The sequence below is a fragment of the Dipodomys merriami genome, unplaced genomic scaffold (genome assembly GCF_024711535.1).
Source record: "Dipodomys merriami isolate MVZ:Mamm:240054 unplaced genomic scaffold, mDipMer1.0.p SCAF_10, whole genome shotgun sequence".
Lineage (NCBI taxonomy): Eukaryota > Metazoa > Chordata > Mammalia > Rodentia > Heteromyidae > Dipodomys > Dipodomys merriami.
In genome coordinates this window covers 14,473,328-14,498,263 of record NW_027202271.1, presented here as the reverse complement: position 1 = coordinate 14,498,263, position 24,936 = coordinate 14,473,328, and the positions used below count along the sequence as shown (strand labels likewise).

The following is a 24,936-nucleotide window of genomic DNA, read 5'->3' as shown; positions in this document are numbered from 1 at the left end:
AAGGTTTACTTAATCGTAAAAAATTTTAAAACACAAATTTTAAATTTCTCTGTAATACAAGTCCCTCCTTCTTAACAGTTAACATGTACATAATTTATTGTTTTTTGTAGAAAGAAATATCAAACTTTTATACGTTTATATTGAACTCAGTAAACAATGATAAAGAAGCAGATTTTTACTAGTTTCAAATTACACAAATTTTCCATTCAAGAAGACAGGAAAAAAGCCAAGTGAACTTATCTTTCAACTCAACCTACAATTTAACAGATATTCAGTAGGATGGGTTCTGAGAAACACAGAACAAAATACTTCCACTTTTAGGGATGAACCAGTCTTGGTGCTGGTGTCCAGAAAAAAATGTATGAAGCCAGTGGCCACTAATTCACTTGAAGCTTTTCTACTGTGGCATAGGCTGAGAAGGAAAATAACAAGGCTTTCTGAACTCACATAATGGAGAATTTGACTTGTCTTAGGTATCAAAGATGAGACACTACAGGACCTGTCTGGGACAGAGAGGGAAAAACTACCTATACACTCAGCGAGGGAGTGTTTGTAGACACTCAGAGAGGGAACAAAGCCTTGCCAAGTCTAAGGATGACTGGTGGAGTTAACATAGAAAGAAAGAGGGTGAAACAAAAGTGAGGCTGGAACTTCAGGTCACTTGTCCAATACTGCCTACTGAGCCACCTGTAAAGTCACTTCAACAGGAAACGACCATGTAACAATAGTAATCACATTTCTGTGGCTCTTTCAACTTTCTTTCTTCTTTTTTTTTTAGGGGGGGGGTCGGTCATGGGACTCTGGGCCTGGGCTCTGTCTCTCAGCTCTTCAGTTCAAGCACTCTACCACGTGAGCCACAGCTCCACTTCTGGTTTTCTGAGTGGTTTATTGGAGATGAGAGTCTCATGGACTTCCTTGCCGGGGCTGGCTTTGAACCATGATTTTCAGATCTCAGCCTCCTGAGTATCTAGGGTTACAGGTGTGAGCCACCAGCGCCGGGCTTCTTTCAACTTTCTTAACACAATCTGACAGATGCTATTAGCAAGAAGGTGCCCGACACAGATTTCATTTTCTACAGTAAGAGTATGCCCTGAATCACAAGTAGCACCCTTGCTCATATTCCACCCCGCCCAAGATGTGTGGGTGGGGGCACCTTGAGCCCCTTTCCCTGGGAGACTAAGGTACATGATTCACAAAGGACAGCCTTGGTAGGGAGGATGGGTGATTAACCTCATGCCTGGGGAAAAGGAGGAGGAATGAAAGTGCTGGCACCTGAAGGTCTCTGATACCTGGGGGTGGATTCTGAAAAGAAGGAAGTTAAGAGATCATGGTATGAGAAGAAGAAGGAGTCTAAACAGATCCTGACCAAGAGCTTTCTAGGCTACGTGACATTACGAAAATGGGCAGTGTGGGAGGCTGAACAGTACAGGAGTTCTGCTCTGGGAATCTAAGAGGGGCACCATGTGAGCCGAGCAAAGTGGTATCCTCTCCCAAAGCAGTAGAGCAGACCAGGAAGTGAGCTTAGCAGTGTGTCAGGGTTACCTTCCCAGATGATCGGCAGGCCTGGTTTTAGTAGCACCCTGTGGGTGTGGAAGCTGGACAGACTACCTCTCAGGTCACACTACTTAAATCTCTTGGGGTTTGTAGACAATTCAGGAGGAAAAAGAAGCCCCAAGAGGAAGGGACTGGACTTCCTTCTGCTAAGATATGGGAGGGGAAGATATAATTGCAATGTGTGCTGCAGTTCATGGTGATCCTAATGCTACCCAGGCCAAACAAATGAAAAAACGGAACTGTGAATACAATGAAAAATTCCATGCTCTTTCCATTATGCTATAAGTTTCACTTGGGAAGGAACTTGTAAATCACAATGAGATACATAAAAGAGATTCCACTCTCCACACATAGAGGAACATTGCCTACTTAATAGCTTTTCAAATGTCATTCCTGATTTCAGTTAACTGGTTTTAAGTTCAGTTACATTGAGTTTCTACAGTATTTTATTTAGAACTATCATACTGTGTTTACTCTATCTTTTATGATCCTCATTTGTCTTATCTCTCTTGCAGTAGAGTAACTTGAAGTTAGAAGCTAGTCTTACACATCCTGTATGCCTGTAGTAATTAGCTTTCTTTTTTTATATATTTTGGCTTAAGTAATTAAGATCTTGTCTCCCCTCGCTTCTACCACTGATAGTAGGTGGTTAGAAAAAATAAACACTAATAGAAATATCAATTTAAAGGATATGATTAACTGTTAACCTACAAATCCTACTAATGTTATCTCTAAATTATATAAATTATGTAGAAAATTTTATGGCTCTCACTATTCTTGCACAAAACCAGTAAGAAAAACACTTTAAGCTGGGTACTGGTGGCTCACACCTGCAATCCTAGATACTCAGGAGGCTGAGATCTAAGGATTACAGTTTGAAGCCAGCCCAGACAGGAAAGACCACAAGACTCATAATCTCCATTTAACCACCAAAAAGCAGGAAGTGGAGTCTTAAGCACAAAATATCAGGGACAACATCCAGTCTGAGTTCAAATCCCAGGAATGGCACACCAAAAAAAAAAAAAAAAAAAAAAACCTGGAAGTCATAGGCCAATAAAAAACATATAAAAAGTGAGATCCTGTTCTGAGCGAAGACAAACATAATGAAGTAAAAGATGGGAAAAGAAAATCAATGGATAAAAGAAAAAAATATATATACACAATGATCAGAAATAATCTTAAATACAATGAGGAAGAATGGAATGTCTTCCCCAATGTCATCAAAAAACAGAAGCTGCTCTAAAGCAAAAAGATTTGGATCCAAGAGGAGACACAACTGTAGAACTTCTAGGGCAATTTTAAAGAGCAGAGGAGACAAACAGCAGGAGGCGGGGTACTCCTCAGATTCAGACTGGGGCCTCCCCATCTCAGCACTTCAAGTCCATTGTTCAGCTTGCTGGTGAACAGCCAAAAATGATATACTGAGATCTGGGAGAGCTTTTAAATTGATACAAATTACTTTTGTGCAAATCTTAAAACAATTCTCATAGAAATGTTAAGAAATTCTGATTGGACGCTTTTATGTATATGATCTTCACAGTGCCGAGAATGATAATGAAGGCCCATAGCAGTACAAAACAGGAAGAAAGGGGATACTAGAAGCTAGCTCTATAAAAATAATAGTTGGGCACCTGTAATCCTTGCTACTCAGGAGGCTGAGATATGAGGATCAAGGTTCAAAGCCAGCCCATGAAGACAAATCTAAGAGACTCTTATCTACTTAAACAAGAAAAAGCCAGGGTTAGAGATGTGGTTCAAGTGGTACAGCATCAGTCTTGAACAAAAACAAAAGCAAAGGAGAGTGCAAGGCACTGATTTCAAGCCCCAGTACCAGAACACACACAGACACAGACACACACACACACACACACACACACACACACTAAACAATTACTAGTCCCAGTAGCAGAACACACACACACACACACACACACTAAACATAGCGTAAATAATCTTTACATAATTACAGTGACAACTATAAGCTTATGTAATAATAAAAACATACAATATATTAAGCAGAATAGGTGCTGGGAGATGTGAAGGAAGTAGCAAAGGGAAAAGGAAATATGTCTTATAACTGTGATGGGAGGTAGGAGATGTGAAAAAGACACCAATCTTTTTTAGAAAGAGACAGCTAAATAATACCTCAAATAGAATAAAATCAAGAAATAGTAAAAAAAAAATATTACCTTTATACAATTATTGGAAGATTTTGTTCAGATGTTATAAGTAAGCAAAGGAGAATCAGGGACTGCTCATTTTTGTTGTTATGTTAGTCCTATTTAAAAAGAGGTGCATTAAGCTGGGCAAATGTGCCTCATGGCTAGCATCCTTACTAATCAGGAAACTTGAGATTTGAGGATTGTGGTAGAAAGCTAGCCCAGACAGATAAACCTGAGAGACTCTTATCTCCAATTAACCAGCAAAAAGCTGAAAGTGGAGGTGTGATTCAAGTGATAGAGCACCAGCCTTGAGCAGAAAAGTTAAGCAAGAGAGAAAGGCTCTGAGTTCAAGTCCCAGTATTAACACCAAAATAAATAAATGAAATAAAGTACAATAGATGCATTAATTTTACGCAATAGTAAAAATTTCTGGGCATGTAAGTCAATTACAGTGCTATTCAACATACCGAAGGCCCTAGGTTTAAACTCCAATAGCACAATGAATGAATGAATGAATGACAAGTGAATGAGTGAGTACTTAAAAAAATAAGCAAGCCATGTATGGTGGCACATGCCTATAATTTGAACACTATGGAGACTAGAGCAGAAAAATGGTATGCTTGAGACCAGCATAGGTCCCACAGTAAGTTCCAGTCCAGTATGGGATACATATGTAAGACCTTGACTAAGCTGGGCACCTGTGGCTCACACCTGTAACCTTAGCTACTCAGGAGGCTGAGATCTGAGGATTGAGGTTTGAAGCCAGCCCAGGTAGGAAAGTCTGAGACTCATCTCCAATAAACTACTCAGAAAAAGCTAGAAGTGGTACTGTGGCTGAAGTGACAGAGCACTCATGTTGAGCACAAAAGCTCAGGAATAGCACCTATGCCCTGAGTTCAAGCCCCAGGACCAGCAAATTAAAAGAAAAAGAAGACTTTGACTACATCACACACACACACACACACACACACACACACACACACACACACACACACACACACACACACACACACACACACACACACACACACACACACACACACACACACACACACACACACACACACACACACACACACACACACACACACACACACACACACACACACACACCTGAAATTAAAAGGAGAAATAGAATCTCAGATGGGAAATAATATGTTCTGATTCAGTGTTTTGCATTTTAGTAGATGTAAATGAAAAAAATTATTAAGAGTGGAGACAAGCTGCCAGGTGAATCTAGGAGAAAAGATCAGTTTGGGGTTTGTAGATGAACTGCTTCTTTTCTTACCTAACATTTTTACCTTGACAAAGAAAATACTGGAATGCTCTTTCAGTCCGTTCTGTAAATATTTGTAGAACAACATCTTGATGTAAGGCACTTATGCTAGAAACTGGGGACAGTTGAAATAAAATAATTTAAGAAAACACTCCTGGGAAGAGTCAGGTAGGTAAGTGAGACACACAAATAGAAAATTATCTATGGGACAGCCAGAGGGAACTTTTTAGAAATGCCACTCAGGCAATGGGAATGAGGGACAACCTCAGCTTCTGTCATGGAACAAATCACTACCCAGAGTGATGGGGCAATCAGTAGAGACTCGCCAATGCAACGTCTTGTAGGACTTAACCAGTGCTGTCTCCTTGGAAAATAGACCGTTTTCAGTAAATATGTGTTATCCTTCTGTCTGTAACTCCAGTGCTTTTAAAAAAATTATTTTTAGTTAGTTTTCTTTGGAAACAGGTTCTCACTGTGTACCCCAGGCAATCATGAAATTCTATGTAGCTCACGCTGGCCTCAAACTCCCAATCCTCCTGCCTCAACTTCCTGAGTAAATATACCATGATGCCTGGTTACTTTTGTAAAATAAATTAAAAAAAAAAACTAAAAAATAAATGCTCTGTAATATTGCAGCTGGTAAAATTTATTAGTTACTTGTAGTAACAGTTTTTTTTAACTTAAAGATCAGGCCACAGATAAAGAGAGGAAGCAGTCTTCCTATACAAAACCTTCCATTTTCCTGCAACCTCAGAAATGGCCCAGAAAGACTAGTTTACAGAGGAGTATGAATGTATGTGGTTTGAGAATTCAATTATTTGGGCCATGCCAAAAGAAACACTTAATTTCCTGGCCCCTTCGTTCTAGAAGTTTGTGAATTGAGGAGTGTGAGAAGCTTTATACTTGGCTTCAAAAGCTTCTAACTATGAAGAGACATTCCATGGGTCATTTTTGTCAGGAGAACAGGACTTGGCATAGGCAGGAAAGAGAGATAGGAGGTATACATTGGCCATGTTTTCATTTCTCTTGCCTCTCAAAGTGTGAGCATTCCATGGCACTGAATATGATTTTAATCTTCATAAACATGTTTGTCTCTTTAAAAACATAGCCTGTAAGTACCAGATAAACTTTGGCTTTGCTTAACTGAAGAAACAACAGTCAGTTCCAATGCTAGGAGGGTTTAAGTGATTTCCAAGGTAATTTTGACATATAAAGTTTTTGCCCTACAGTGATTTTACAACCTAAGCTATGCTTAAATATTAGCCCAAAATGTGGTTACTCAATTGCTATGACTTGTTTGAATTATTTTTTTCAACCTTGTATTATCTTCCATTCTCCCTATTATATGGTTGATTTCTTCCCCACAAAGTCCTATTTTCAAGACTGTAAGATTTGAGAAATGTAAACTACACATAGGGTTGTAAGTATAACTCTGTGGTAGAACATGTACTTAGGATACATGAGGTTCAATTTCCCAGCCCCTCAAAAATATAATGAATAGTCAAAGGCATGGCTCAATTAATAAAAAGCATGTGCATAATTACTTTAGTAATACCATGTTATTGTATTAATTTTTTCTAAAAAGTGTACTAGTAGAAAATACTACTTTTACACACTATACTCAAGTAGCCCTTCATGATGAAGTGTCTCCCTACTGAAACGAATAAAACATAAGGTGCTGGGCACCAGTGGCTCATGTCTGTAATCCTATCTATTTAGTAGGCTGAGATTTGAGGATAGTGGTTTGAAATCATCTCAGGTAGGGAAGTCTGTAAGACTCTTATCTCCAATTAATAAGAAAAAAAAAAAAAAGCCCAAAGTGGAGCTATGGCTCAAATCAGTCTGCTAGCTTTGAGCAAGAAAGCTCAGGGACAGGGCTGGGATGTAGCTCAGTGGCAAAGCGCTTGCCTCGCAAGTGCAACGTCCTGGGTTTGATCCCTAGTACCAAAAAAGAAAAGACAAAAAAATATGGTTAAAAAAAAAAAAAACCCAAACGGGGGAGGGGGGAGGCTGGGAAGGGATGTGAAGGGTAAACAAAGGAGGAGGCTGCAATGCTTGGTAAGAAATGTACGCATTATCCTGCCCATGTAATTGTAACTCCTCTGTACAGTATGTTCACAAATAAAATTAAATTAAATTTAAAAAAAATGTACTCATTGCCTTACTCATGTAACTGTAACCCCTCTGTACAACATCTTTACAATAAAATAAAATTTAAAGAAACAAACAAACCAAAAAAAACCCAAACAAAAAAAAGAAAGCTCAGGGACAATGCCCAGACCCTGAGTTCAAGCCCCAGGACTGGCACAAAAACAAAAAAACAAAATGCAAGAAGGCAACAGAGTGGGAAAATGTGACCTCCCCTTCTAAAAGTAAAAAGGAAGTTCCCACCAAAATCCTAAAGATGATTATTTTAGCATAATGTATTTGAAATATGTGAAATCAAACATCATTTCAAAATCTACAAAGACATATTGTGGCAAATACACAAGGGTAATCTCTCTTTTTTTTTTTTTTACTACTACTATAGGTGTGTGTGTGTGTGTGTGTGTGTGTGTGTGTGTGTGTGTGTGTGTGTGTGTGTGTGTGTGTGTGTGTGTGTGTGTGTGTGTGTGTGTGTGTTAGATCATCTATCTCTACATTCCTTTTTGGGGAAGAATGAGTTAAGAACAAAGATGGGGGGAAAAGGACACTAATATCCTCACAAAGGCATGCATTTAGGAAGAAGAAAACTGAATTGAGGAGATACAAAAAATAATTAACAATTTTTTTGGGGGGGGTCCGGTCATGGGGCCTCTGAGTGCTGTTCCTCAGCTCTTCAGCTCAAGGCTAGCGCTCTACCACTTGAGCCACAGAGCCACTTCTGGTTTTTTTCTTTTTGCTTATGTGGTGCTGAGGAATCGAACCCAGGGCCTCATGCATGCAAGGCAAGCGCTCTAACACTCAGCCACCTTCCCAGCCCTAACAAATAATTATTAACTACATAATAGTTGATAATTGAGAAGTATGTAAACAAGGTAATGCTAAAATGTAACATGGGAAGTGTTGGTGATTAACATTCAAGCATTTTAAAGTGTTTGTGTTGTTTAGAAGAAGATATCTAATAATAGTAGTAGTCTAAAGGTAGAAGAAGGAAAGAAGGCAGCCTTAGGATAGGTCTTGCTCAGGCCAGGCAAGCTTCTACCTTTGTGTTACATCTCAAACTTCTGAAAATACTATTCTTAATTTGTGTGCATCTAGTAACATAGTTTTAAAAGATATAAAAATAAAACTTCATGAAATTAAAAGGAAAACTGATCATTCTATAGTGGTAGTACAGGCTTTTCAACACACTTGCTTTCAAAATTGTTAGATCAAATAGTCAAAAGCCTAATACAAATAGAGAAGATCTGGGCAACACAATGCATTATTTTGAGCTAATATATACAGAAATCAACTCAACAATTAAAACAAGCAAATGAGCTATAGAAATTTACCCAAGACTAGGCATGTCTTAACAAATAACAAAGACTTGGTACAGACTTGTTTTCTGACCATGGTGAGTTAAGAAACACTTATCTTAGGAAAGATCAAAGCATGCAACTCAGAAAATTTAGAAAAAATACATAAGAGTAAAAAAAAATACAAAAAAGAAATATATAAGGAAAAGGAAATTAATAAATAAAAAACAACACTAAAATATCAACAAAATCAAAAGCTTATTCTTTGAAAAGACAAAAACCCATGGGAAGACTGATAAGAATTTTTTTTAAAGGGGGGTTAGGGATGGAGAGGATTGAGTCACGCCTAGGGATGTCACTATATGGTACAGTCCTTGCCTAATATGCAGAATGCCTTGAGTTCTGTCTCTAGCACCACAGAAGGAGACACCATACAAATAATCAAAACAAAGTTGAAGCTTTAAAAATAGAATATTGTGAATAACTTAAAGAATCTGAAGTTTTACATAATATAATTTCCTAGAAAAATTAAGTTTACCAAAATTAGCTCAAGAAGAAACAAAATTGATCACTCGATGACTGCAGAGACATCAAGATGAAGACAGGGGTTTTGAGGATGTGCTTTCAATCTCCAACATATGGCTTAGGAATGTCAATTATATCTTCACAGAAAGGAAAAGCTACAAATAGAGGAACAGGTTGGATGCTGCTATAGCTGGAGTTTTGGATGTGTGGAAGGGTATGGAGGAGTTGGATGGTGACAGGGGTGGTATACAGCAGCCATATAAATGTAATATATCCAAAATTACGTTGTTTTAGATATGTTGATGTATGTAAGTACAGGTGTTAAGGATATAGTTGGATGTGTGGAGTAGGGTCATAGGAGAGATCTGGGTTGGAGATAGATAATTGAGAGTTACCTTTATTCAAATGATGATGCCACAGGTGTGGCTAAAGTAATCTAGAGAGAGAGAGAACTGGTTTTCAAAATGCTGTATCTGAGCCAGCAACTTCAGCCTTACCTAGGAGCCTGACAAAAACACAAATTCTCAGACTCAATCCTGTACCTACTGAATCAGAAATCTTGAGACTGTGGATCTTCAATCTATATTAGCAAGCTCTCCAGTGATTCTGATAGAGGCTAGAATTTCAAGAACCAGTAATACAATGAGAAGTCAGGAGGGCTTGGAGCCTTTCCTTAAAAGTCTGAACATTAAACTGGGCACCAGTGGCTAATACCTATAATCTTAGCTACTCAGGAGGCTGAGATCTAATGATCATGGTTCGAAGCTAGCCCAGGCACAAAAGTCCCCTTACGACTCTTATTCCCAATTAACCAATCAAAAACTGAAAGTGGTGCTTTGGTTCAAGTGGTAGAGCACTAGCCTTGAGTACAAAGGGGCTCGGAGACAGCACCCAGGCCCTGAGTTCAAGCTCCATGACCACCAAAAAAAGAAGTCTGAACATTAAACTGGGTTCTAAGAACTCATGCCTATAATACTAGCTGCTCAGGAGACTGAGAACTGAGGACTGCAGTTTGAAGCCAGTCTGGGCAGGAAAGTTCACGAGTGTCTTATCTCCAATTAACCATCAAAAACCAGGAAGTAGAGTTGTGGCTCAAGTAGTAGAGTACTAGCCCTGAGGTAAATGCTCAAGGACAGCACCCAGGCCCTAAATTCAAGCTCCAGGACCAGTACACACAAAAAAAGTTTGAACGTTTAATCCAAGTGGGTGGGCCTGCAAGAATGCTAAGAGGAACAGAAGTAAAAGCTAAGAAAATGAGAGTTGTTCATGAGAAGTGATTTGAGAAGTCAAGTTCTGGTCCCTTCTGAGATGAGAAGTAGCTGAGAAAATAGAGACAGTAGCTACAGAGCAGTTAGATTACAAACAGGTGATAATATAGGTGGAGAAGGTATTGGGTGATAAGCAAACCAAAGGTTTTAAATAGGCCAGTAAGGAGCAGGATGAACTGCTGAGAGAGTAAGTTGGCTGAGACCAGGAGATGGCTGATGGGGCTGTGCAGCAGTCTGCCTCAGCAGGAGCATTATGTCACTAACAATGTTTAGAATTGCTGCACAAAGTAATGATTTTAAAAAAGACACAGAAGTCTGATGGCAGGAAGGTGAAGAAACTATCAAATGGCTTCTGCTTCTTCTATGGGAGCACTGGCAAGGCCATTCCTGCAAAGATAGATATGCTGTTGCATATTCTTGGCCTACTAGTAGCAAGTGTCTGGTTTGTCAAATCTCTATTACTCAGCAATTCCCTATTTATGTATGATGTGGCTCTCTGTATAGGTTTGCTCATGGGGCAAGAATGTGCTAACAATACAAATTTCTCATAGGAAATTCATCAACTGTTTTTTAAACATGATTTGGTTCATCTGCAGTCTATGTATGGATAAAAGACAGATCATGGTTCCTTTCACTGTAACATTTCTTATTGAGTTTCTCTCTTGGGATCTGACTGCTTTTATACAAAGTGACTAAAAAAAATCTCTGGGACTTTGGGGGCATGGGCCAGGTCCATAATTAAGCAGCAAATCAGAAAAAATAACCCCCAGTCTTTCCATCCCAATTATTCCCTGCTAAGTAAAGGCTGACTTTCCATTAGTTGTCATGGGCCCAATTTCCACCTCCCTCTCTTAGACTTCTACATCCATCTATCTGTTCATCAAAGTATTTTAAACTAGCTGTTACTACACTGACCTACTAGTTTTCTATAGGAAAGTAGAGCTGGTCCTTTGTATCGAAGGGTTTCCATCAAGAGTCAATCAACCTCTGATGGAAAGTATTTTGGGGGAGAAAGAATTGTTTAAACACATACAGACTTTTTTTTTTCTTGTCATTATTCCCTAAACAATAAACTATAACAACTATTTATATGGCAGCAATTATTTATATGTGATTTTATTTATTTTAGCAACAGATCTACAAAATCTACAGAATTTACTATCTGTAGCATATCCTTCTACAGTCCTCTGTTTTAGAGAACGAGGGATGGCTGTATTCCTAAGAATAATACACTAAATAAAACAAGCATTTCAATGAAATGTGTACATACTGGTATACATTTATTGTGTTTATTTATTCATTTCATTATTCTGTCAACAAATATTTACAGGCTATATGCTCTGTACAAGGCTTAAAATGAGAACCATGGGAGACACAAAGTTCACATGGTGTTTATAACAAAAGCAATTAGCTCTTTAAAGAACAATTACAGAAACATGTTTTACAGAGGGAAATTAGAAATAAAGAAGATAATGTTTTAACTGTATGCAGGGATGAGAGGGGAAAATTGAGGAAAAGCAAAGGAAGGGGTGATATTATCCAAGAAGAACTGTACTTATTACCTGACTTATAGAACTTATATAACCCCTCTGTACAACTCCTTAGTAATAATAAAATTCTTTAAAAAAACAACAACAATGTTTTTTGTTTGCTTGTATGTTTGTTTGTTTGTTTTTGGGGTCTGGTCGTGGGCCTGAACTCTGGGCCTGGGCGCTGTCCCTCAGCTCTTCAGCTCAAGGCTAGCGCTCTACCACTTGAGCCATTGCGCCACTTCTGGCTTTTTTTTCCTGCTTATGTGGTGCTGAGGAATCAAACCCAGGGCCTCATGCATGCAAGGCAAGCGCTCTACCACTGAGCCACCTTCCCAGCCCGAAAACAATGTTTTATAGTAAAAAGTAATTAAGGTAGAAATTCAAGGGAAATCCCGGAACTTTAGTAACTTTAAAAGTATGATGACTTCTGAGATAGCCTTGCTTAAGAGGAAAAGGCATAACAACTCCTTTGGAAGTAAGCACAAAAGTGACTATGAGCTTTTGGATATTTAAAATCCAGGATGATATACATGTATGAAATGTCATAGTGAACCCCTCCCAATACAATTAATGTATGTTAATAAAAAAATAAAAATAAGAAAGTGGCTCTGTGGCTCAAGTGGTAGAGCCTTGAGCTGAAGAGCTCAGGGACAGTGTTCAGGTCCAGAGTTCAAGCCCCCACAACTGACATAAATAAATAAATACAAACAAAACAAAACCTTGGCAAGCTCCTTCACACAACCAGTAACTCTGGCTGTAACTATGAAGTTTACTTAGAACTCTGCCAATCCTCCTATCCTCCAAGCCTTAGGTGCCTTTTAACACTGTATCTTCTCTTCATTCCTATCTTCTTCCTACTTTCTTCTCTCTCTCCATCTTCACTCTGCCAATCCTCCTATCCTCCAAGCCTTAGGTGCCTTTTAACACTGTATCTTCTCTTCATTCCTATCTTCTTCCTACTTTCTTCTCTCTCTCCATCTTCACTTGTGCTCCAGTATAAATAAGCACCAGTTTTTCCATGGCCTAGAATGTCACTAAATCATCACAGTGTTTCACACATCACCACCCAAGCTCTCATAAGAGAATCAATGACCTTGGGATTTTAAAAGTGCCTCGCACATAACAGATGCTCAATTCTGATGCATTTTTTCCTTTCTTCCCTTCAGTTTTTCTCTCCCCTCATGGGGAAATGGGGGAAAAAACAGGAACAGACAAAGATTTCTTGTAAGACAGCATCTCTCTGATGTAAAAATATTGAAAAAAGTTGAAACAACGTCTCATCACCTACCTTGAGTCTGTGGGCTGTAAGGAGACAGGAGTTTGGACCTCTTCTTTTCATATCCTTTCTGTGTGATGTCCCCTAAAATAGCAAGAAACAGAAATAGGTTATGCATTATTCTTATTTTGTGGTTGCTCACTGCAAAGATAAAATTAATTACAGAGTGTGATAGAACTACCACATATACAGTCAGGGGCGGGAGGAAATGTATGGTTCTGTGCCAAGAGTTCTGCTAAGTGTGACTTCCCACAGGCTGAGTTGACTACTTGTGGGAAAATTGCAGGGTTTGTCCCTGACTCTGATCCTTCAATACAAGGTGCCTCATACCATAACAGAGATTCCCTGCATCTTAGGCACTCCCATTTTCCTTGGTATTTAAGATACCCCCAAACAGAACTTTATATACCTGGTACACAATTATTTTCTCCAAAAATTTTAGTCTAACCTAATGAATACAACTGGCTTGTGAAACACTGTTTTATTTGCTCTAGAGAATGACATAAAATCAGTAGTCTATCTAAGACAGGTAATGGAACCTCAGGTACATGATGAACCTCTTTCCTCTAGTCACTGGTTTGCATTATCTAGGCACATTGTCCTTTTTACAAGGTTGCATAAAAAGTACATCTATGAAGCACATACAAAGTAGATACAACAATTGCAACAAAGATAAACTGATAAACAGGGAGGAAAAATCTGTGGGTATTATAAAGAAATGGGAGTTTATGGACAGGCAGAAAGCAAGGCTGAATGGAAGAAGTGCACAGCAAAAAAGATACTCAAGAGAGGATGACTGAGTCAAAGCTGGAGGAAGACACAGATGTAGTGAAATATGTGTGCCATCACGAGCATTATTTTCCAAAAAAGTATTTTTTAGTAAAAGCAAGGTCTATTTAAAAACAGCACTTAAACAGAATCCAATGCATAAAAACAGGGGGAAAAAGTCCAAATTTAGCATAAAGCAGTAAAGCATTCACATTTTTACTCATTTTTATATACAGTCAACAAATAGGGGCAAATCTGATGACAGAAACTTGAAATCAGGAGTGATGCTAGCATGTGATGCTAGGTGATAGGCAGAGTAAGTAGGGGCTCAATAAAGGGTTGCAGTAGGAGTATCACTTGCAGTCCTGATAAATAGGACAATGAACAGTAGGACAAGGCTAAAACCCAGAAAAGACTAGCTATTATCCCAGCAGTACTACAAAGGTTTGGATCTAACTGTAGCTTGGATACACAATGACAGAGGCAGGAAGAGAAGCATAAGGAAGAGCAGTAAAGAGGAAGGCTGGGTATGATTTGCTGACTGGTTGAATGTATGATAGAGAATGTGGCTTTGGGCTTATGCTACCAGGCAGAAAGTTGTGCCATTCTCTGACAAAGAATTACAGCAAGAAGATGGGTGCTGGTGGCTCACACCTGTAGTCCTAGCTACTCAGGAGGCTGATATCTGAGGATCACGGTTCAAAGCCAGCCCAGGCAGGAAAGTCCTTAAGATGCTTATCTCCAATTAACAACCAGAAATCCAGAAGTGGCACTGTGGCTCAAGTAGTAGAGCGCTAGCCTTGAGCTGATGAGCTGAGGGATAGCACCCAGGCCCAGAGTTCAGGCCCCATGACCGACCAAAAAAAACAAGAATTACAGCAAGAAGTATGTGTCTGGTGAGACAAAAACAAGTTGAGCTTAGGATAGGCCATGTCCTGAGTACGGTTAGAGATTAGCTCCTCAAAAGTTAGTTATAGTAACTCATGCCTATAATCTCAGCTACTCAAAAGGCTGAGAGCTAAGGATCATGGTTGAAGCCAGCTCCGGCAGGGAAGTCCATGAGACTCTTATCTACAACTAACCACCAGAAAAACAACAACAACAACAACAACAAAAATAAAACCAAAAGTAACACTGTGGCTCAAAGTGGTACAGTAGTAGAGTACTAGCCTTGAGCAGAAGAGTTCAGAGACAGCTCCTACGCCTTGTGATCAAGCCCCACAACTGACAAAGAAAAAAAGTTGTATTAATTACACAAACCTGGAACACAGGGAAAAGAGATTTGGAATCCTCAGGACATAGTAAATATACATACATATATATATATATATATATATATATGTATGTATGTATACACACACCTATATATATAATGGAGTAATTTAGGAATTTTTATCAAATTTTTGATTCAGTAATTGTACCTCTATGAATTAATTCAATGATCATATGTATACAGGTATACAATAATATGAGAATATCCCTTGTTTTATTCTTTATTTGAAAAAGTAGAAGCAAACAAGTTTCTAGGGAATGCTTTTTTTTTTTGCTGGTCATGGGGCCTGAACTCTGGGCCTGGGCGCTGTCCCTCAGCTCTTCAGCTCAAGGCTAGTGCTCTACCACTTGAGCCATAGCGCCACTTCTGTTTTTTTTCTGCTTATGTGGTGCTGAGGAATCGAACCCAGGGCACTCTACCACCAAGCCACCTTCCCATCCCCTCCAGGGAATACTTTACAATAAACAGTACAGTCCTGCAATGAAGACTCGACAGTTCTACAATAAAGATTTAATTTATCTACCCCCAAATTCTAACACTACTAAGGATGTTAGAAATATGCACATATTCCAAATCTAACAGCATAGAAAAATATTTAAAATATATTGAATGTAAAAGGCAAGCAGCAGGTATGGACAGTCTAGTCTTACAAAAATACAGTTAACAGATGTTTATATATGTGTGCTGTATACATATACACACACTAGAAAGGCTATATATACTAAGTTGTTTATACTTAAGATATGGGAGTAGAGGGGAGTTTCATGTTATTTTATTAAACAAGTCAATTTTAATAAAAAATATGTAAATCTAACTTGCTTCTTGCCTTTTACATTCAATATTTTTTAATTAATTTCATTTATTTTGTGTTTATGTGGTAACCAAGGAATCGAGCCCAGGGCTTCATGCATGTTAAGCAAGCACTCTACCACTATGCCATATTCCTAGTCCCCTCAAGTTATTTTATTTTAGACATCTTCCTATGCATAGTTGCTAACACAATAAGATGGTCAAAATATTTAACAGAAAAAATCAAGATGTAGTTTACAATTTTTAGGATAGTAATGTTTTAAAACATGCATATGAAAAGGGATTTATTTTTATTTATTTATTTATTTATTTTTGTCGGTTGTGGGCCCTGAACTCTGGGCCCTGTCCCTCAGCTCTTCAGCTCAAGGCTAGCACTCTACCACTTGAGCCACAGTGCCACTTTCAGCTTTTTCTGCTTATGTGGTGCTGAGGAAACAAACCCAAGGCCTCATGCATGCAAGGCAGGCACTCTACTACTGAGCCACCTTCCCAGCCCCAAAAAGTGAATGTTTTTAGTAAATGGCTTTACTTTGTATGTATTTATCTTTACAGGGCTAGAGATTGAACCCAGGAACACCTGCATGATAGATAAGTACTCTAACGTTTAAGTAACACCACAGGCCTACACCAAAATATGAGCAAGATGGCTTATAAGATGTTGAGTTGGTGTTGGGTTTTTCTCTTTTTTTTTTTTCTGTATTTCCTGATTTTTCTACATCCATTATTTGAAGAAACAAATGTTTTAAAATTTCAAACAATCACGACTACTTACTAAATGTACAAATTCAATAAATCCCAATGGTTCATCTGTTACTCTAGTGACACATTCAAATAATAAAAACCAAGGCTTTTCAAATTCAAAAAATTGAGATAATCTCAAACAATACATACAACTAATAGTGGAGCAGGAACCTGCTACCAAGGTTACATGCACTGCAAACAGGAACCTATGTTTTTTATTATTAAAAAGAATAACAACAGGGGTTGGAGTTATGGCTCAGTTGACAGAATGCCAGCTAATGAGCAAAAGCGTCAGGTACTAAGTTTGAATCCCAGTCTCAGACCAAAAACAATTAGTAACTGACTAACTCTGTTCTGCTCCCCTTCCCCTCTTTCTCTCAGTCCCTCTAGGGGACACAAAGACCACTTCTGTGAACTCAGAAAACATCTGATAAAGTGAAAGGCCTTTAAAAAGCTCTCTTCAGTGCTTATAGTCTCAATCATTCATGTCAGGGAACCCACTGTCAGATCTGGGACATTCATCAACCACTAATGTCTTGGGTTTTGAAAGGGGTCAATTGAGAGAATCTAATTCAGCCATGTCAATTAGCTCTGCTAGATTCATAAATGAGGAAAGAAATTAAAGAGACCTGGAAAAGCAGTAGTAATGAGAATGTGAGGCCTATGAGGCCGGCTCATATGGAAACCTAAAAATTCTTCCTGACTACAAAATCCTGCTAAATGTCACCTCCAGTCAGGATGGTGTCTCACATGTATAATCCTAGCTACTCAGAAGACCAGGGGATGGCACGGGTGGGGAGAAGAAGGAGAGAAGGTTGGGAGCGATTGAGGTTTGAAGCCATCCCATGCAAAATGCTGGACTAGAGGTGTGGCTAGTGATAGAAAGAGACAGCCAACTAACCAAGTGCAAGGCCCTGAGTTCAAATCCCACACTGGCAAAAACAAGTTATCTCAATGCTAGTCTTCCATCATCTGTCAGCCCTTCCACCTAGGGCTTCTGCAACCCTGGGCACACTGCTGTGGCAGCACTTAGCATAACTGGTATTTTAATTATCTGTGTACACCTCTATCTCCCTACTAGACTGGGCACTTGCGGGCAAGAATTGCGTCTTGCTTCTCCCTGTAGCCTGCCCACAACCTGGCACAATAGACACTTGCTGAATGAGTGACTCAATGAATTAGTTAAATAGAGACAGTGAGAGAACAATAAATCAAAGAGGCATGTGTACTTGGGTGGAAACTGGAATAGAGAAAATGAGGTCTTTAGCAGAAGCACAGAGGGAAATCTAGAGCAAGAAGTTTACTAAAATTTAAGAGTAGCCCTTAAAGCAGACCAGCAACATCTGAACTGCCTGGAGAAAGGAAGTAACACTAATAAATCACAGAGGAACTTCATGACAGATAAAGATATCCCTTAGCTAGACCAGACTGAAAGAATTCAGTGAGGATTTGTAATCCCAGCTTCTGTAACTCCCCATTTACGTTTTGCACTCTGAACCATTCTCATCACCTGGAGTCAAGTAGATTTTGCTGCACTAAAGCAATGTTTTCAAAACCTGACCTATTGTTTTTTTCCTCAATTATATGTGTACACATTCAGAGCTGGAGATCAAAGCCAGGACATCCATGCCAGGCAAACACTCTACCAGTAATTTACATCTCCAGCCCTTGATTATTTTCTAGGAATAATCTAAAGAATCTGTGAAATCACAAATTTCCAGGCCTTTCCCTGGGAGAGTCTAGATTAGGATTCAGAAATCAATATTCCGGACAAGTATCTGCCAAACAGTCTTTTAAAAATCAAGTAGATTTAAAGATTGTTGTCCCAAAGAACCCTGCCAGAAGTGTGCTGGGTGGTTCTGCTGATTTAACGTGAGGAAGGGAAGAAGAATGTTGTCTTGGCTATCCAGCCCCCATAGGGAAACATGAACCTAAGGAGCTACTAAGTCACACCACAAGCATTCTTACTCAGAACAGATTTTTCTGCCATCTGGCATAAGGAATATAAAGGAGTGCCATAAGTATACCTGTTTTTTAAAGTGTATTTAAATGGCTTGTGTCTAAAGTAAACCTGCTGTTCAAGTTTTTGAGAACTAAACAGGAAGGACTAGCCTTCCCCTCCCACTAGGATAACGTATTTTTCCAACCACATGTATACTTAGAAGAGTAGCCACATTTAGAGGTCTGTAATACCTGGCAGGTGTAAAGGGAGACATCGAAGATTCTGACCTAAAACACCAGACAGGCCATGAAATCTCTGGGACCCACATGCCTTCAAACTGTCCAGCTGCATTGACCCTACCACAATCCTTCATAGCCAATACCAGACACAGGGAAAGGCAACTGCAAGAACATATGGAACAGAGGAAATATGTCTCCAAAGTATCACTACCAGCAATCAACAAAAATGGCTTGGCACAAAGAGTCCAAAAATCATATTAAAGAAAACCGACACAGTAGACTGGAATGGGAGAGAAGTACAGGGGCTTATCTGCCAACTAAAGCTTCTTATGGGCCAGTAGAATAGTCATTTGCATCTTGCTGTCATCAAGAATTTAGAATCTGACCTAGAGAGAACCACGGGTACAGCAGAACCTTACCACTTCTTCACTATAAGATTCTGGATAAGCTAGGCACCAGGGCTCTTGCCTGTAATCCTAGCTATTCAGGATGCTGACATCTGAGGACTGTGGCTCAAAGCCTGCCTGGGTAAGAAGGTCTGTGAGACTCTTATTCCAATTAACCACTAGAAAACTCGAAGTGGCACTGTGGCTCAAGTGGTAGACTGCTAGCTGAAGAGCTCAGGGACAACACCCAGGCCCAAAGTTCAAGCCCCACAATGGACAAAAAAATAAATAAATACATAAAAATTCTGGATAAGCTTGTCTCAGCATCTTTACAAGCCTGTTTATATAGCTTTAAAATAGAAAACAATATGATCTATCTTGCCAAGGTTTTTTTTTTTTTTTTTTTTTTTTTTTTTGGGTCCAGTCGTGGGGCCTGAACTCTGGGCCTGGGCGCTGTCCCTCAGCTCTTCAGCTCAAGGCTAGTGCTCTACCACTTGAGCCATAACACCACTCTTTTCTTTTTGCTTATGTGGTGCTGAGGAATCGAACCCAGGGCCTCAGGCATGCAAGGCAAGCGCTCTACCACTGAGCCACCTTCCCAGCCCCGCAAAGTTTTTAATATGATTAAAAGTATGATGTCTGAGCCACCATGGTGGATCATGTCTGTAATTTTAGCAACTCAGGAAGCAGAAGATTGCAGCCAGAGCTGAGCTCAGGCAAAAAGTTAGCCAGATCTCTTCTCTAACACCAAAAGCAAGGTGCCTGTCATCCCAACTATCCAGGAGACCAGAGATAGGAGGATCATGATCAAAGGATCATGGTTCAAAGACAACCCAGGCAGTAAAGTCTGTGAGACTGTTTTCTCCAATGAAGCACATGCACACACAGACACAGACAGACACAGACAGACAGACAGACAGACAGACAGACACACACACACACACACACACACACACACACACACACACAGTTGAACATGGAGCTGTGGCTCAACTGGTAGAGCACTAGCATTGAGAAAAAAGCTCAAGGACAGTGACCATGCCCTGATTCACACACACACACACACACACACACACACACACACACACACACAGAGAGAGAGAGAGAGAGAGAGAGAGAGAGAGAGAGAGAGAGAGAGAGAGAGAGAGAGAGAGAGAGAGAGAGATGGGAGTGTGGTTTAAGGGGCAGAGCACTTGATAGCAAGTGGGAGGCCCCAAGTTCAAACCCTACTACAGAAAGTACCGGTATTGGCCAGGCATCAGTGGCTCATGCCTGTAATCCTAGCTGCTCAGGAGGCTGAGATCTGAGGATCCTGGTTCAAAGCCAGCCCGAGCAGGAAAAGTTGGTGAGACTCTTATCTCCAATAAACCACTCAAAAAACCAGAAGTGGTGCTATGGCTCAAGTGGTGGAGTGCTAGCCGCCTTGAGCTGAAGAGCTGAGGTATAGCTCCCAGGCCCAGAATTCAAGCCCCACGACTGACAAAAAATAACAACAGAAAGTACCAGTAACAACACATGATTTCAGAAATACGGCAGGATGGGGGGGGGGGGTGTAATGCAAAGTGGCAACTATGGTAATGGAGAAAAAACAAACATTACAAACACTTCATAGTCAGGTGCCATGGGAGAGATGCATATTACATGCAGGAAGCATCATGAACTCTTCCCAGACATTTGGGTTAGTTCTGGCCTTTGTTTGAATATGAAAAATATGATATAAATTCTTAATTACACAGTCTCTTTGTTTATTAGCTTTACTCTGCTGCTGACTGGCTCATTATGGGTATGGCCATATTTGGTAGTTGCTTTAGGATTCTTATCTTCCAGTCAAGCAAAGAAGTGATATGTAATACTGTGCAGTGACCTATACAATTAGGTGTGAAATAAACAGGGTTTGGAAAATTCTGCAGGCCATCATGTTGCATTATTTTTTCTGCAGGAAACAATCTTGAGAGATACTAACAATTATACCTCTAGCCATTAACTCTTCTTGCTCCAATGGAAATAAAAAGATATAAGCCCCATCTCAAAGCCACATCTGTTGCAGGTGACCATGCTAGGGAAACCTTAGAAGTACAAGAAATGTATTTTAGACTATTGGATGGGTAATAGAATATTAAAGATAAGGGCTGGGAAGGTGGCTCAGTGGTAGAGCGCTTGCCTTGCATGCCTGAGGCCCTGGGTTCGATTCCTCAGCACCACATAAGCAAAAAGAAAAAAGACGGAAGTGGAGCTGTGGCTCAAGTGGTAGAGCGCTAGCCTTGAGCTGAAGAGCTGAGGGACACCGCCCAGGCCCAGAGTTCAGGCTCCACGACCAGACCCCCCCCCCCAAAAAAAAGAATGTTAAAGATAAATAAAATAGTGTCTTTGCCTTCAAGAGACTCCCAATCTAAACAATTACAATGAAAGTCACAAAAGCTACCCTGGAAATTATGTACAAAGTCCCCTGAAAGATGAAAAAGAAATACTGGTAATAAAAGTAATCAGGGGTGCAGGGGGGGGGATTGGGGGGAGGCTGGGAAGGGATGTGAAGGGTAAACAAAGGAGTAGGCTGCAATGCTTGATAAGAAATGTACTCATTATCTTGCCCATGTAATTGTAACCCCTCTGTATAGTATGTTCACAAAAAATTAAAATTAAAAGATAAAAAAAAATAAAAATAATCAGGGTACTCAATAAGCATAAACAAATAATACTGTTATGATATTTAGGGCTGACTTACTGGTTTTTGTTTAAGTCTTTAATAGTCCTACCCAGCAATGTTAGCATCATTCTTATTTTATAGGGGCTCTGAGTGGGACACAGAAAGTGGAAACAACTCACAGTCACATCTAGTTCATGTTGTGATCATGGTTGGGTACCAGACTTGGCTCCAGAGGCCCTGCTCTTTTTGTTTGTTTTTTGGTCGTGGGGACTGAACTCTGGGGCCTGGGTGCTGTTCTTCAGCTCTTCAGCTCAAGGCTAGCGCTCTACCACTTGAGCCACAGTGCCACTTCAGCTTTTTCTGCTTATGTGGTGCTGAGGAATCGAACCCAGAGCCTCATGCATGCAAGGCAAGCACTCTACCACTGAGTCACCTTCCCAGCTCTTAAAACACTACTCTGTATTTATTTTTTGAGATGAGTTCCAAATTCTGCTTCAGAAAGTTTGTTCCTGGGTTGGGCCTGGGTAACTGTGAGGGTGAAGACATACCCTTCAAACTCACAGCTTGGAAGAGAGTAGAATGCTTAGAACAACTGGAAGATAGAAAAGCTGTATGGTCAATGTCCAATGAACAGGACACTGGCCCTATTCTGACATCAATTCATGTAATTGAGCTAAAAACCTTGTTCAGTAAGAAATTCATCATCACCTTCGTGACACTGACCTTTTAAGAGTGTAATGCTAAAAGATACTAATTTACTATCTTGCTTAAGTATATAAAAAGCCAGACTGGAATCCAAGATTCTGGCCTTCCTTCCTTTTTGGGAGGTAGAGTAGGGGAGAAGAAATTGATGATAGGCCCTTGTGATCTAGTCAAGCATTCTACTTTGGAGTTACATTCCCCACACTCTCTGATCTTCTCTTACTGTTCTCTGTCCATCCTTATTTCTTTGTAGAAGGCCTCCGGATCAGATGCAATAAAAGACTAAAGCTAACCTATTATTCATAAAATGAACAACATGGGATAAACAATCTTTTTTTTTTTTTTTTTTTTGCCTGTCCTAGGGCTTGAACTTAGGGCCTGGGCACTGTCCCTGAGCTTCTTTTGCTCAAGGCTAGCACTCTACCACTTGAGCCACAGCGCCACGACTGGCTTTTTCTGTTTATATGACTGAGGAATCAAACACAGAGTTTCACATGCTGGACAAGCATTCTACCATTAAGCCACATTCCTAGACCAATCTTTTTAACTTTCTTCAAAAATGAAAAATGGATGACTTTCCAAAAGGCATTAACAGTTCTCTACACCCTCCACTAAGACCTGGGAAACTCTCTTAATCCCTTTCATCTTTGTGGGGGGGGGGGGGGCATGTGCATACCTGCCTGTCTTCCTGCCAGTCCAGGGGCTTGGACTAGAGGCTGGGTACTGTCCCTAACTTTCTGCTCAAGGCTAGTACTCTACCACTTGAGCTACAGCTCTACTTTCAGCTTTTTTGATAGTTAATTGGAGATCTGATTCTCACAGAGTTCCTTGCCTAGACTGGCTTCAACTGACACAATCCACAGATCTCAGCCTCCAGAGTAGCTAGGATTCCAGGAGTGAGCCACCCACTCCCAGCAGGCTTTCCTCTTTTAAATGAGGTAAGTCAACAGTGCTGTGCCAGGTACTGTTTAAAAAAAAAAAAAAGGCATCAGTAGTTTAAGCTGTAATCCTAGCCTAAAGAAGGAGACTGAGACTTGGAGGAGCTTTGGTTCAAAGCCAGAAAAGTTCAAGAGAATCCATGGCCAATTAGCCAGCAAAATGCTGGGCTGGAAGCATGGCTCAAGTGGTAAAGTCCCATTTAAGCAAGAAATGTAAGTACAAGACAAAAAAAAGGGGGGGGGGAGCCAGGCATAGTTGTACATGCCTATAATACTAGCATTCAGAAAGCTGAAACTAGAGGTCAGCCTCAACCTCATTGTGAAACTGTTCCCTCCTAAATACATATTCTCTTTCTCTCTCTCTGTCTCTCTGTCTCTGTCTCTGTCTCTCTCTCTCAGGATCGCAAGTACCTGGCTCACCTCCTAAAGATTATTAAAAGTCCCTACTAAATAATAGGAATTTAGCCAGGTTCTGCTAATCACGCCTGTAATCCTAGCTATTTAGGAGGCTGAGATCTAAGGATCTCTGTTCAAAGCCAGCCCAGGTAGGAAAGTCTGTGAGACTCTTTTTTTTGGGGGGGTGGGGGTCCAGTTGTGGGGTCTCAACTCTGGGCTTGGGCACTGTCCCTCAGCTCTTCAGCTCAAGGCTAACACTCTACCACTTAAGCCACAGTGCCACTTTTCTGCTTATGTGGTGCTGAGGAATCGAACCCAGGGCCTCAGGCATACAAGGCAAGCACTCTACCACTGAGCCACCTTCCCAGCCCATCTGTGAGACTCTTATCTCCAATTAACTGCTCAGAGTTCAAGCCCAGGACCAACCAACCAAAAAAAAAAAAAAATAGTTCATTTCTTTGAATAAATAAATTTCTATCCATTATTACTAAATAGAAAGTAGTCTTTCTATTTTTGTTGAGGGGTAATTGAGAGCAAAAGAAATGAGACAAAAAGAAAAGGAGGATGGAAGAGGGCAGGAAGGAAAGGATTAAGAAGAAAAAGTTCTAAAGAGTTTCCTTTTCAAATTTATACCTGTATCTAATCAATCTATTCTATCCTTCACATAGAAGTTTTGCACCTAAAAGGTGGTGTGTGTGTTGGCTATGGCTGGAGATGGGTGTGGCTATCCAAACATAAAGGATGTATGTAAACCCTCCCTACTAAGAGTTTACTTATAAGTAAGGCTGAGAATTAGTGAGGTCAGCCTTAAACAGGAAAAGAGGAATTAGATATCCTAAAGACACCAGCCACAAGACAAAACTTTTTATTAAATTTTACCATGTTTTCCTTGCAATGACAATTCCACTCAATGAATGACATATAGCAGCCACACAGACTTTCAACCAGAGCAACCAGAAAGAATCACAAGCACACAAAATGAAGCCCAGTCACTACAATGGCTTTGCCCCTTAAACAAGCCATTGATCTTCCCTTTCTCTACCAATTTTTCTTGCTACATCTTA

General features: G+C 40.0%; 1 protein-coding gene across 3 annotated transcripts in view; it reads right to left on the bottom strand.

Moving 5' to 3' along the window:
* The window catches only part of Dip2b (disco interacting protein 2 homolog B), a 248,755-nt gene that overhangs the window by 120,352 nt on the left and 103,467 nt on the right, over positions 1-24,936 (bottom strand). For all 3 annotated transcript variants that reach the window (XM_070040936.1, XM_070040944.1, XM_070040949.1), the window contains exon 2: positions 13,046-13,117. In XM_070040936.1, coding sequence (XP_069897037.1) covers positions 13,046-13,117 — 72 coding nt within the window. The remainder of the gene's footprint in view (positions 1-13,045; positions 13,118-24,936) is intronic.